This window comes from Lodderomyces beijingensis (assembly GCF_963989305.1).
Source record: "Lodderomyces beijingensis strain CBS 14171 genome assembly, chromosome: 1".
Classification (NCBI taxonomy): Eukaryota; Fungi; Ascomycota; class Pichiomycetes; order Serinales; family Debaryomycetaceae; genus Lodderomyces; species Lodderomyces beijingensis.
The window spans coordinates 2,446,717-2,460,966 of NC_089970.1; the positions used below are offsets into that span (position 1 = coordinate 2,446,717).

The window sequence follows — 14,250 nt, forward strand, 5'->3', positions numbered from 1 at the left end:
GGAGAGAGAGTGAGAGAGAGAAGAGGTGGACCGACCTTTAGAAAGACGTTATGAACGGCATGCAGATGGGTAGATAAGTCAGTATTTGTAGAAACTTTCCAATCTTTCAGGCATCTACATTGGTGTATAATCGGAGTTAAACACCAATGTGGCTCAATTTAATCCGCCTCGTAGAGTCATAATCAATCAGCGCGAAATTGCGATTTTTCGGTGCAATTTTACAACCAGGATTTGAACAAAAGAGCCACCAGCATTCTCTCACAGGTGCACAACTACTTAACCCCAGCAACTCCTCACTGTCCTTCGCTTTTCCCATCCGCCTTTTAAAGCCATCCTTATTATGATCCTGATACAAAGGTCCATAGCTCTTCATCAGTTGTCAAAGAACTTTTGTCGAAGTCAGGCGCGCGCGAGAGTCGATTTCTTGAAAACTTTGCGGTTGAAAACCGATTCATTCTATACAAAGCCGTGTACGGAGACGCACCAAATACGGTTCAATTCAACGGTTCGTCAGTCACGACCAAATTCAAATGATGATAAATCCTCATCTGCATCCGATAGTGCGACACGATCCGAATGGGAGCAAAGTTCAAATCAGCAGTCCCAGGGGGAAAATTCCAAACCGAGATCTTCTGGTGTCTTTAAGGAGATTTTGAAACTTCTCAGGCTAGCGAAGCCCGAGTTTAAATTGCTCGCGTTTGCCATTGCATGCTTGGCAGTCAGCTCGGCGACTTCAATGTCACTACCGTTGATTGCCGGGAGAGTGTTGGACTCGGTTAAATCTCTGGAAGGAGGAAATGATAAAGACGATATTAAAAAAGAGAAGGACGAAGAAGGAACGAACGACGATCCAAGATCCAAGTTCTTTTTTGGACTTGACCAAACGCAATTTTACTCTGCATTGCTTGTGTTATTTGCCGTGGGAGCATCGGCCAACTTTGGACGGATTTATTTGCTTCGAGCCGCGGGAGAACGGCTTGTGGCAAGGTTGAGATCTAGCTTGTTTTCCAAAATCATCTCTCAAGACGGATATTTTTTTGATGTGGGACCACTGAAGACTGGTATGAAAACTGGCGATTTAATCTCGAGAATCGCCAACGACACGCAGATTATCTCGAGAAGTCTCAGTATGAATATAAGCGACGGAGTCAGGAGTGTTATTGACGGGGTAGTTGGGTTGAGCATGATGTGCTATGTCTCGTGGAAGTTGACCGCGTGCATGAGTGTTATGTTCCCACCATTGGTGTTGATGTCCTTTTTCTTTGGACGGAAAATCAAGGCCTTGTCAAAGTTGATTCAGGAAAATATCGGAGCGTTGACTAAAGTCACCGAGGAAAGATTGAATGGCGTCAAGGTGATTCAATCTTTTGCCCAGCAGGAGTCCATGGTCAAGATTTACGATAAGGAAATCAAGCAAATATATGACAGTTCTATGCGAGAGGGAAAACTATCTGGGATATTCTTTGGTGTGAATGGATTCATCGGTAATGTCACCATGATTGGATTGTTGGTGATTGGAACCAAATTGATTGCCATGGGTGACTTGACTGTTGGTGCATTAACGAGTTTCATGATGTACGCCTTGTATACGGGGAGATCGGTGTTTGGGTTGGGAAACTTTTACACTGAGTTGATGAAGGGTATAGGAGCAGCTGAAAGGGTATTTGAATTGGAAGAGTACAAGCCTAAAATACCAAACAACGTGGGTCAAAAACAACAGAACCCCCACCATCAATTGTGCGGCGACATTATCTTCAAAGATATTCAATTTACATATCCTTCTAGACCAGACAAGATATTTGATAATTTCAACTTGCATATCAAGAAAGGTGAAAACGTGTGCATTGTGGGGCCTTCGGGCAGTGGTAAGTCTACAGTAGGTGAGTTGTTGTTGAGGTTTTACGACCCCGATGCAGGGACAATCACTATTGACGACGACAACAACAACAACAACAACAACAACAACGAAGAGGACAAAAAGCAAGTGCAAATCAAAGATTTGAATTTAAACCAATATAGAGGCCAGTTGGGATTTGTGCAGCAGGAGCCATTACTATTCAGCGGCACCATTAGAGAAAATGTCGTTTTCGGAAAAGAAGACGCTACCGATGAAGAAATAGAAGAAGCTCTCGAGCTCAGCCATGCCAATGTCTTTATCCGCAATCTTCCACAAGGTTTAGAGACCAAGATTGGTGCCGCGAACAAGACCCAGTTGAGCGGCGGCCAAAAGCAAAGACTTTCGTTGGCGCGAACCCTCATCAAGAAGCCCAAGATATTGATTCTAGACGAAGCAACGTCAGCCTTGGATTCCATCAGCGAAGAAGAAGTTTTGCAAAGCTTATTGGACTTGAACAGAAAGGAGGGAGTCACGATCATTTCCATTGCTCATAGACTTACGACAATAAAGAATAGCGACCGTGTTATAGTGCTTGACCAAGATGGGACAATTGTGGAAGATGGGCAATTCACAGACCTAAACAACGACCCCAACAGCAAGTTCAATAAATTGTTGAAAAAGAACGAACTCGAATAAAGGGCATGAGGCATGAAGCATAAATCATAAAGCAAAAGCAAAAAAAAAAAAAAAAAAAAAAAAAGACAAAAAAAACGTGTAAATAGACACCAACTCAGCAATAAATAAAAGAATGCCTTTTAGTGTGCATAACTAGAGGCAACAACCGTTGGAACAAAATGATCCGAAACACTTTTTTGCGCAAACCGGTTCGAAAAATACTTCGGAAATACAAACGATGAGTGGCTTCGATACTGGTTGCCCGTGAGTTTGTCTGGTTTTTTTTGCTTCCTCTCATTGCGTCACAGATATACAGAAAGCCTCAGATTGTGTAGTGTGCGATTTCTTTAATCCCCCCCTCCACAATTGCATGCATCATATAACAAACGGGCAACGAAAAAGAGGTCCCTCTTCATCCTCTCCTCCCGTCCCCTCCAATCCGTCTCTCCCGGTCTCTCATGGCATAAATTAGTTGCACCGTCCATAGTTGTGTGTGAGAGGGCAAGGGGCGTTTTTCTACCTTCATTTATTTCCTCATGTGACGTATTATTTTTTTCATCCTATCCATTTCATTAATCATTTGCAGCCCAACCCGCGATGCATCCTACAGCAATCGTATCGCCACCGAAAATATATAAAAAAAAGATAGCAAACCTCGGAAGACCTTATTTGATTAACCCCCCCCCATTTAAACCTATCCAGACTCTCAACTCCCAACGGACAATTGCTTAGCCAATGGATAAAATGAATATTGCCGACGCTCCCTGTAATCTCACTCTTCTTCACCTCACCTCTTTTTCCCACTTATATATCATAGGATTGGGATTTCCGTGAACAAAGAAAAACAATATCAGCAGCAACTTGTTGCGTGGGTTGTTTGTCTTGTGGGCAAGTGTCAATTTTGGTTATTATTCTACGGAATTGTCTTGTTTCAGAAATTTACGACACCTGATAGCAGCAGGGCCTACACTTACACACCTACATCCATATCTATAGATATATATATATTATTATCTTTTGATCCAGCTTGGGTCCAAAATAAAAAATTGGGAACTCGCTTGATCCAGACATTGAAGCGTGGAGTGCCCAATTGAAGCCAAGATGCCGTTTACGAGCAAGATCAAGCAGACTTTCCTCAAACCGGTCCATGAAACCTTGAGCCATTTGAGCGGATCAGCCAATGTGAGTGAAGGCGAAGATGAAGGTGCACAACCTTTGCAGCAGCAGCAGCAGCAGCAACAACATGTTGAAGACGGGGAAGGTGCCTCTGGGGCCGAACACTCGCACAAAAACAGGGAGCCTTCCACAAGCGATGGCCGGGCCATTAATAATAATAATAATAAGATGCATCATCAAGGGGGTAGTCACAGTAGCGGAAAGGTCGCTGATGAATACGATGCACACAACGGCAGGGGCATCGACAAAGATGGAGAGAAGGAAAAAGAGGCAGCTTCACCAAAGGGCTCGATCTTTGACCCCAATTTGAGGCGGCGCAGCTCAGAGGACACAGATGAAGATACCGCTAAACCGTATGGAGACTGGTCAGACACAAATTTCTTCTCGTCGTTTTTGAACAACACGTCCCTCTGTTCCGGGTTTGGCTCTATTGGCAACCTCCGCAAACTCAACTTTGACGATCTTTTGAAAAGAAAGGATGACGACGACGTGGACGAGCACGAAATGGTGAAGGACCACCTGAGCAAGAGCGAGCACCCTCACATTCAGAAGTTCCAAGAAAAGTTGGAAAACCTCAAACCAAATGGGTTGCTAGAACACTCGATCCACCCTCGCCAAGATAGTGGCGACTTTGAGCACAAGGCCCACCCGGTGTATGCAAAGCACATGAAAAAGGACCTTCATGGTGGAAGCACTGACAATTTGAGCGATGAAGAACTGAGCGAAACCGAGGACGATTCCGAAGGAGGCGAGGACGAGGAAGAAGAAGAAGAAGAAGAGTTTTTGGCCAACAGACTCACTCCTTCATCGACAAAAGCGACACTAAGTCTGACACTGAATGAACAGTTTCCCACAAAGACAACTCCGAGTGCTGAAGATGCGACAGACACCCTGACAACGTCCAATGTTACTTCGTACTCTACTATCGATGCTGGGGAGGCAGAGTCTCCGCTGAATGAAAAAGCGCACACCACTGTTAAAGTCGATTCCCAGCCGCCTGGTTTGACTGAGGAGCAGAACTTGACTCCGCTTCAAAAGTCGGTAATTCAAAACTTGGATCCCCAGTCTATCCGAGAAGGAGTGCTCATCAAAATCAAGCACAAGAGTGAAGATGAAACAACTCCCGACCTCACCGAATCCAAAAGAAAACTACGCTATACAATCGCTGAGAAATTGAAACGCACCTTCCACTTGAAAGACAACGATATCTTTTATGGAAACTATAGCGCATGGTTAGTGAAAGATGTCTTGCTACAGGGCCACTTGTACCTCACTAAAGACGCGTTGCTTTATTTTGCGTTTCTACCCAAACGGTACAGTTTGGAGGGCTCGGCCGAAGTTCAAAACTTGGAAGATCCGTCAAATATAGTATGCAAGGGAAACTTGGGGATGAAGACTGGCAAGTTTGGCGATGCCACATTTTCCACTGTTCTCACCCACCGGTACTGGTCTATATTGAGACCAGAAACACTTACCGTGTACAGCTCTTCCACCGATTTGTATTTCCCGATATTGGTGATTGACCTAAGAACTTGTTTATATGCAGAGGTCATTGACAAGTATAAATATAAAGATGCCTCCACACCAGTTTCTAGAAGTGGTTTAACTTCGGGATGGTCGTCGCCGCCGGCGCATTTGATTGAAGACTCGGCCTCGGCCTCGGCATCCGACTTGAAATCTATGTTTAGTGATGAATCTATTGGTGCTACCGAGGATTCCATGGAAGTAAAGAGCACCAATGTGTGGTTCAAGTTGGCAACAAAAAGGAAAACCTACAAGTTCCAATGCGACAATTTGTACTCGGCCCGACGGTGGTGCAGCAACTTGACCAAATTGATTTTCCAGTTGAATAATGCCAACTTGAGCGGTGAGGTGTTGGTCAAGATCCCCATTGCAAACATTATTGAATTCAAAAAGAGGAGTATATTTGATGAGGAAGTAGAAGACACGGTAGAAGAAGACGCCAACGACACTCCGTTGAGTTTGAGTATCAAGTATCATGCCAACGACGTTGTTGAAAAACGAAAGCGGGATAAACTCAAGGAAAAGATAAAGAATGAGGCTGACGACACGGCCGAGGTGTATTTTTTGTTCCCCAAAAACGGCTCAGATTTGTTTAGTTCTTTCGAAGAAGCTTTCCAGAATTCTGCAAACATCAGTGCTCTTGCAAGGGGAAACAACTCCTTGCTCAATTCCGTGAGAAAGGAGAGGACAGACTTGGAAAAATCCATTTCAACATTGACTCCGTCGTCGAATAAATTGGTCAAGGCAGTCATTGACAGCAATACCCCCGAGTTTGGCAAGCCACATGATGAATCCGCATTGCGGAAATTTGGCAAATCGTTGGCCAGACCAAAGATGCTCCTCAAACCATCATCGCCGAGCAACCTGGGATCGATAGACCGAGTAATGACTGATCATCTCGATGAAGAAAAGAGCCACATTTCCTTACCGATTGCACTCTCCGAGAGAAGCTTGCGCAAGTTGGAGATTTCTTTTGAAACAACTTTCAAGAATTTGCAAGACGCTTCCACAAGGTATGAGCAAAGTGGGCAAATTGTTTCAGCAATCGATGATTTGCCGCTCCCGTCGAATTTGCCCGACAAGTACAGCAGAAAGAACCAGAGCCTCCTTAGTAAAAAAATCAAGGCACTCTCATCCTTTGGCACGAAATTTTCGGCTAATCCACTTCACTATGTAGTGGAGGACCACTATTACGTTGCCAACAAAGAGGAACGCAATTTTGCATTGAAACATTTCCACGAGCATTTTTCTTTATTCAACTCGCAGCTTGTGGCCTCATATTATTGCCACGTCATGCGTGGAGTTCCTATTTATGGTAAATTGTATGTGTCAGACTATGAGATTTGCTTCAGGAGTTTGCTTCCAGGAGTTGCCACAAAGATGATCATCCCAATGATGGACATTGAAAGCGTAGATGCCACCGAGGGGTCCAGACTCAACTATTCTGGAGCCAAAATCGTGGTGCAAGGAGTGGAGGAAATGTTGATTGAATTTGCCTATGCTAGGTCGAGAGACGACTTTATTGATGTCGCTTTGACCATTTTGGACAAGCTTCACAAGAACGATGGCTTTCGACCCAAGCCGCACCAGTGGGGCAGCAACTACAACGTCGAGCTAGCAAAGACCCGCATGGAGTATAGTGAGTCGGAAAGACGCAGTATCGAACAAGATCAGGACAATAAAAGGGAATTGCAATTGGCAGAGCAAAGAGTCGCCATGGCCAGAATCAAAATGTTTGAAGATCGACTCAATGCCGCTTCTGGTTTGGATGTCCCCATTGTCTTGGAGGATTCCCCCTTTTTCCAAACTGAAATGAAACCATCGACGTCTTACAAGATTACCCTTCTCACCATTGGCTCGCGTGGAGACGTGCAGCCATACATTGCCTTGGGGGTGGGTTTACAAAAAGAAGGACACACAGTCACCATTGCCACGCACAGCGAGTTTCAAGAGTGGATAGAAAAACACGGGCTCAGGTTTAAGGAGATTGCCGGTGATCCTGGTGAGTTGATGTCATTCATGGTTGGACACAGCACCATGTCCGTTTCCTTTTTAAAAGACGCCCAGGCAAAGTTTAAAAATTGGATAAAAAAATTGTTAACTACAAGTTGGGAAGCATGTCAAGGGACAGAAATACTTATTGAGAGTCCGTCTGCAATGGCAGGGATACATATCGCCGAGGCTCTTGTTATCCCTTATTTCAGGGCTTTTACGATGCCATGGACCAGAACCAGAGCTTACCCGCAGGCCTTTTTCGTTCCAGAACAGAAAAAGGGAGGTTCATACAATTATCTCACACACGTTATTTTCGAAAACATTTTTTGGAAAGGTATACAGGGCCTTGTCAATCGCTGGCGACTAGCCGAGCTCGATTTACCAAAGACCAACTTGTTTCGAATGCAGCAGACAAAGGTGCCCTTTTTGTACAATGTTTCCCCCTGTGTGATGCCACCGGCTAACGATTTCCCTAGCTGGGTTAAAGTAACCGGATATTGGTTTTTGGACGAAGGTGGCAAGGAGTATAGCCCACCTAAGGAACTACTCGACTTCATGGCGCAGGCTGTTGCCGATGACAAGAAAATCGTCTACATTGGGTTTGGTTCAATTGTTGTTAATGATGCGGCGTCGTTGACAAAGGCCATTGTAGAAGCCGTGTTGGAAGCAGACGTTCGTTGTATTTTGAACAAGGGTTGGTCCGATCGAGAAAACAAGGACAAGAACAAGATCGAGGTGGACTTGCCTCCTGAAGTTTACAACTCCGGGTCTGTGCCGCATGACTGGTTGTTTCCAAGAGTTGATGCTGCCGTGCACCATGGTGGTTCGGGAACCACCGGTGCAACGTTGAAGGCAGGAACTCCAAGTATCATCAAGCCATTTTTTGGAGACCAATTTTTCTACGCGCAAAGAATCGAGGATATGGGTGTGGGAATATCGTTGAGGAAATTGACAAAAAAATCCTTGGCTGGGGCACTAAACACGGTAACTGAAGATTTGAACATAGTCAACAAGGCAAAAAAAGTGAGCCACCAGATTAACCAGGAGAAGGGAGTGTTGACTGCAATTGAGGCCATGTACTTGGAGTTGGAGTACACACGAAACTTGACCATGGTCAAGGAGATCCACAATCAAAACTATAAACGTCATCATCCTGACTTTAGATCCGGAACAACAACCGCTGAGGTATCTGAAGACGAAGAAGAAGATGAAGAAGAAGATTCCGATGAAGATGAGGATGAAGATGAAGATGGCAAAGAAGATGAAGATGAGGATACCGATACCGATACTGATGCTAATAATCATGAAAAATAGAGCTTTTCTTAGAAGAGGAAAAAAAAAAAAAGGAAGAAAAAGAGTCAATTTACTTGCCGAGCATGCCGAAGTCAAATTTTTTATGTTGGGAAGATTTGATACACTCGATTTGATATTCTCGATTTGATATACTCCGATTTGTATTCGATTTAAAGGGTCTAGAGGGTAGTCGGTCTAACTTGAAGAATCTTGTGTTGTAATAAAACATTTTGCAACCTTTACAAAGGGGGTGCACGTGAATTGATCTAACTTTTATTTTTTTTTTTCTTTCTTCTCCCCGGTCTCTCTTTGCAGTATGTGGTTGTTATCCAAGGGTTGACTGAGACCCCCTTCAAGTTTTGGATGAGCAAGAAACTTGTAGATGTAGAAGGAATGATAGACCCACCCCACAGAGGCCCACTTTCAAACCTTCAAAGTGCTCTACTCTTGGGCAATAGCTACATCACAAAGTTTTTGATTGCACGTTAGAACCTTTTTACTGGCTTGAGCGCATAGTTCTTTTTTTCTCCATCTACTGTGTTCTGCACACTTATCAGAACCGCTAGAGCTTGCAAAATATATATAAAAAAAGAACTCCACAGTTTTTCCACATCTCACGTTTGACAAAAAGATTTATCATTAATTTACTCATTTCTTACTTACCATCAAGTGTGTGAACTTATCCCCTTACTTCACCCCTTCCCCTGTCGCCAGGTTTTCAGCTATTTTATATTCCCTAATTGGCAATGACTTCAACGAAGGGCTATAAGAACATAACGGAGCAAGAACGTCGAAGTAACCCCTATGCCAGATTAGTGCCAGGGCAGACGATTGTCGAAATACCCGAATACACCTTGGAGTGCGGAGAAACATTGTACAGCTTCCCCGTGGCGTACAAGACGTGGGGCAGATTGAACAAGAGCAGAAACAACACACTACTCATATGCCACGCCTTGACCGGATCATCCGATGTCCAGGATTGGTGGGGCCCCTTGCTTGGCTCGGGAAAGACGTTTGACCCCCTGCGGTTTTTCATCATTTGCGTCAACTTCTTGGGATCTCCTTATGGATCGTGTTCACCCGTGAGTATAGACCAATCTACTGGTAAGCCTTACGGGCCCAGCTTCCCTTTGGTTACGGCCAAGGACGATTTAGGGATCCAGAAGTTGATTTTGGATTCGTTGGGGGTTGAGCAGATTGCATGTGTCATTGGAGGGTCGATGGGGGGCATGTTGGCGTTGGAGTACTCGGCTAGCTATAACGATACTGGGTACGTGAGGAGCGTGATTGCATTGGCTACTTCTGCTAGAGCCTCAGCGTGGTGCATATCGTGGAATGAGACGCAGAGACAGTGTATTTTCAGCGACCCGTTCTACGATGATGGCTACTATTATGAGAACAAGAGCGGCTTGAAGCCCGACTCTGGGTTAAGCGCGGCGAGAATGGCGGCGTTGTTGACTTATAGATCGCGGAATTCGTTTGAAACGCGATTTGGTAGGAAATTGGGGAAAACCACTACCCCACTAAATGGCGCAGCTAAAACTGCAGCTTCGAACGAGGAGATTGAGAAGGGGATCAGATACCCCAAGAATAAAGATGAAGAGCATTGGCTCACGCATAACGAGGGCTCCAAGACCATGAACGGCAAACAAAGAAACCAGGATAAGAACTTGCCCACATATTTCACAGCACAGTCATATTTGAGATACCAAGGTACCAAGTTCATCAACCGGTTCGATGCTAATTGTTATATAAGTATAACGAGGAAGTTGGACACGCATGACATCACCAGGGGGAAAATCGAAGATTACGGCAGCGACGGACGATTGGAAGAAGACCCGTTGCCGAAATTCCTTCAGACTCTAACAAAGCCGCACTTGGTCATTGGAATAGAGTCGGATGGCCTATTCACATATAGCGAACAAGAGCTCTTGGGGAAGAATATACCGAAGGCGATATTGAAGAAATTGGATTCTCCCGAGGGCCACGATGCGTTCCTTTTGGAATTCGAATTGATCAACCTGTACTGCTTGGATTTCTTGCGGACGAACCTTGGCGAGTTCTTTGACGACTCGCAGGTTGAGTTGTTTGAAGACTGGGCTTCCTATGTTCAAGATGTAGATAATGGAGGCGACTCGGTATTTGGCGAAGCTGAGAAGAATATAACCAATTGGTGAAAGTCACAATTCATATAGAGAAAGAAAAGTGAAATAAATAAAACAAAGCAAAAACAACTCTATAGGTTCTGTAATATATTTGCATTTAGAGCTTGAACCTTGCTTTTCCTTTACCGAACAAGTTTGCGATAATGTTGGTTGGTGTGCGCATCAAATACTCTTTTTTTACCTTTGCTCTGCTTTGCTTCTCTATGGTGTGTGGAAGAGAAGCCGGGTCTATGTACATTGTACGGGAACTTTGCAACCAATTTTTTTTACTTTTGGAGGTTAAGTTTCCATTCCACAACTTTTTTGCCCACCACTCCATCCACCTGAGAAGTTACCACTCAACCTCAAGAAGGCTATGCTTAATTGTCCTCCCGTCTCCATCGTATCGTTTTTATGTTTTGTCATGCTTCTTGAGCGTTAGGGCGAACTGCTGTTGAAATGGTGACGTGCGATTGTCACTTGGCTCTATTCTCGGGGCATTTGTTGGAATGCACTTCGAATGCAACATGGTAAATGGATCGGCATGGCAACAAATGTGTTTATGACCATTGCGAAATGTCTAGAGGAACAAGGGGGAGCGGGGCGGGAAAGTTGAACTGTTGTGTTTCAGGGGGGGGCTCAATCAAACTAGAGATTTTGGCTGCAAGGGGAGAGGTGTTCGAGATGTATGGAGGTGATAAGACTTGAGGCGGCTGGGCACTTTCCCAATCGAGGTCTCCAGTTCATCGTCAAAGCCGTTTATCACTTGCTGTCGCATTTCGATAATAGGTAAACTAATTGATTGATGCAAAGGAAACTTGTAGGAATGTCTTCATTTGCCCATTAAGATGCAAAAAAATGAGCAAGTTGGAAAAAATAATACCAAAATTGTGTTTCTCGTATTTCCAAGTCGTTTGACGATTGCGAAAGAAGGATGAGTATTGGTGATCCAGAGATCTGCGGATCAAGCAACCTCCCCAAAGACACTTGCCAGGGAAAGTAATAAAATGAAAGAGGAAAAAGCTAGCTACTGATCAGCCATTTGAAAAAAATTTCTCGGTGTCGCACAGTAACTAAGAGCGGAAAACAGAATTCGTTTCCAATCTCAAAAACTTTTGCAGCTTATGGAAAAGAAACTGTGCAGGGTGTATTTCTCTCTTCCAGGGTCTTTTTGGTTTTCTATTGCCGCTTCACTGAGCCGCTGCTTATACGGAATGTTTTGAAATGTGGAGAAAATGTGAAGATGTCTGTGTTTCATCAGGAGCAGTCACGTTCGAGTTGGAAGATGAAAACTCAAGATTGACACCATAAGGGGATTCATGATGTGAACCCGAACTGACGGACTTTCGAAGATATGGCTATGACATGATGATAAATTGACGGTTACAGTGTAGCTCCTTCTCGTGCTTAACGGCGCCATTCAAATCAAGAAAAAGAATAAAAAGATGGGAAAACACTTTGAGCGCAATCGGTGATAATTAGACGACACGGCCAGCAAAACCCCACTCGAGGTGCTTCTCTTTGCGAGAAAGTGGGAGGCGTGGTATTGGTTACATGTGTCTACGTGATATCCCAGCCATATTGCAAAACGTTTGCCCCGGTGTTATATCTTTATCCCCTGCTACATAACGAGATGCCTGATGCAAGAATGCAAAAGAAAAGAAGAATGAAGCGCAGATCTATTTCCAAATTTAAATAGGTGAGAATGTTTGCAAATGCAATTGAAAATTCCGCCATGTCAACACCGTCATCGATATCTTATCTTTTTGGTTGCCGAGGAGAAACCACCTGCTCATAGAAAAGACTTATCAGATGTTCGACTGATAAGATTTGATAGAATGGGGTAATTGGGTAAATTAATTGACGGGGTGGCAGCCATACTGAACCGGAAAAACATTCCCCCCCTCCATCCGCACTTCCCCCTCTCCCCCCCTCTAGAAAAAACGCGAGATTAGGAACCGCGAGGAGGTGGAGAGGGGGTTAATTTTGCCCCTTATTTTTTACAACTATTGGGAAACGAATTTGTTCTTGATATCGTCATATCGACGAATAAACATTAGATGGACCTTTAATCGAAATCGTGTAACAACAACAGCAGCAGTAACAGAAACAGCAGCAATAATAATAACAACAACAACAACATGGCCACCGGCTAAAAGAGCAAAAAAACAGCAGAATATTCCTAATTATAACCATTATTGATCGGCAGTGCACTTTAGAACCACAAAAAGACACCCCGGCATTTTTGCAAAAGCAAACAAGAGTCGATCATTCCTCCTCCAACCCCAGTTGTACCACAACGGCCCTTTTCTTGACGAGATTTCAAAAAGTAATTCTTGAGGAGTTGAGAGCTCATTGTAAAATATCAATTTTTGAACTTCAATCGGCAATAAGAGAAAGAGAAAGAGCTTCGAGACGCGTCTATCTTCGCATCAGCTCGGAATGCAGTAGAAATGCGTTGTACCTCGCATCTATTGAAAAAGGACATTCTCCTGTCGGAGATTGTGTGTTTTCTCTAAACAAAAATCAAAAAATCAGCAAATCACATAGTGCCATACCATCATTCCATCTGCGATGATGGTTGTCAACTGCTGATTTCACAAAAGCTTAGATCAAACATCTACTGTTTGTTTTGGTTTGGGCCACTTTGGGCCAATTTAGGAGTTGTAAGCGTCTGTGCGTGGGGAGGGGGGTAGAGAAAAAAGTACACCATAGCAGCACCACGCTACAAAAATCTTGCAGAAACTCAACTCAGCTTAACTCAACTGCGTAAAAAAAGTCAGTTACATAGTTACCGTGCGGGTGCGGGTAGGAGGGGGGTAAAAAGTTTGGTTGAACTTGCCCACTATACAACGCATTGCATATACCACCATCACCACTTTAAAACTTTTCGACATCACATCAAATAACAATACGAGGAGAAATTGGAGACATTCAAGCAAGGGAAAGACAGGAGAAAAAAGGAGAAAAAAAGGGAGAAAAGGGGAGATTGAGAAGGAAAGCAAAGACAAAGAGAGAATGCAATATAGAGGTACTGTCCAAAATATGTGTCCTGTTTATCTATTCATGCCCCCTTCAATTTAACTTGTCAAAATTGTTCATCTAGGTATATATATATCGACAATAATAGCCATCCATCTGCACGCTTATATGGCTTTTATTTTTTAACTGCAAAATCAGCAACAACAACAACAATTCCTTCAACTCCATCAACGGCAAAAGAAGAAAAAAAAAGCCTGCTTCCGTCACATTATCAGGCAACCCCATCGCGAAGAATCCCCTTCGATTTCCTTCGGTTTCATCCTTTTTCAAATTTTTATTTTTTTCCACCAACGGCTTTACTGAGGCTAATGGGCTGCTCTCTCTCAAACAGTGAGTGTTGAGCTACTAAATCTGCTGAATTCAAAACAATAACATATACCAATACACTATTAGCGCCCACAAGCGACAAAAAAAAAAAAAAAAAAAAACTGTAAACAAGAACGAACGAGAACAGAAAACAAAATTTGAAACAGTTGCAAAGTAATCAACTAAACCCCTCTACCGCAGACTATTGACACTTCTCAACAACAACAACAACAATACGGAAAGAAGGACACACACCAA

The 14,250-nt window shown here is 43.7% G+C and overlaps 3 protein-coding genes across 3 annotated transcripts; all 3 read left to right on the plus strand. All coding sequences in view use genetic code 12, as the record gives it.

Annotated features, from left to right (window-relative positions):
- Positions 1–340: 340 nt before the first annotated feature.
- LODBEIA_P10080 (uncharacterized protein) lies at positions 341–2,533 on the plus strand (the record flags this gene model as incomplete). The annotated part of the gene is made up of 1 exon (XM_066970849.1): positions 341–2,533. One exon carries the CDS (start codon positions 341–343, stop codon positions 2,531–2,533), a length of 2,193 nt encoding a protein of 730 aa, XP_066827946.1.
- Positions 2,534–3,613: 1,080 nt separating this feature from the next.
- LODBEIA_P10090 (uncharacterized protein) lies at positions 3,614–8,521 on the plus strand (the record flags this gene model as incomplete). The annotated part of the gene is made up of 1 exon (XM_066970850.1): positions 3,614–8,521. The coding sequence occupies one exon, from the start codon at positions 3,614–3,616 to the stop codon at positions 8,519–8,521; it is 4,908 nt and encodes a 1,635-aa protein (XP_066827947.1).
- A 725-nt stretch (positions 8,522–9,246) lies between these two features.
- Positions 9,247–10,677, plus strand: LODBEIA_P10100 (uncharacterized protein; the record flags this gene model as incomplete). The annotated part of the gene is made up of 1 exon (XM_066970852.1): positions 9,247–10,677. One exon carries the CDS (start codon positions 9,247–9,249, stop codon positions 10,675–10,677), a length of 1,431 nt encoding a protein of 476 aa, XP_066827948.1.
- Between the last annotated feature and the right edge of the window lie 3,573 nt (positions 10,678–14,250).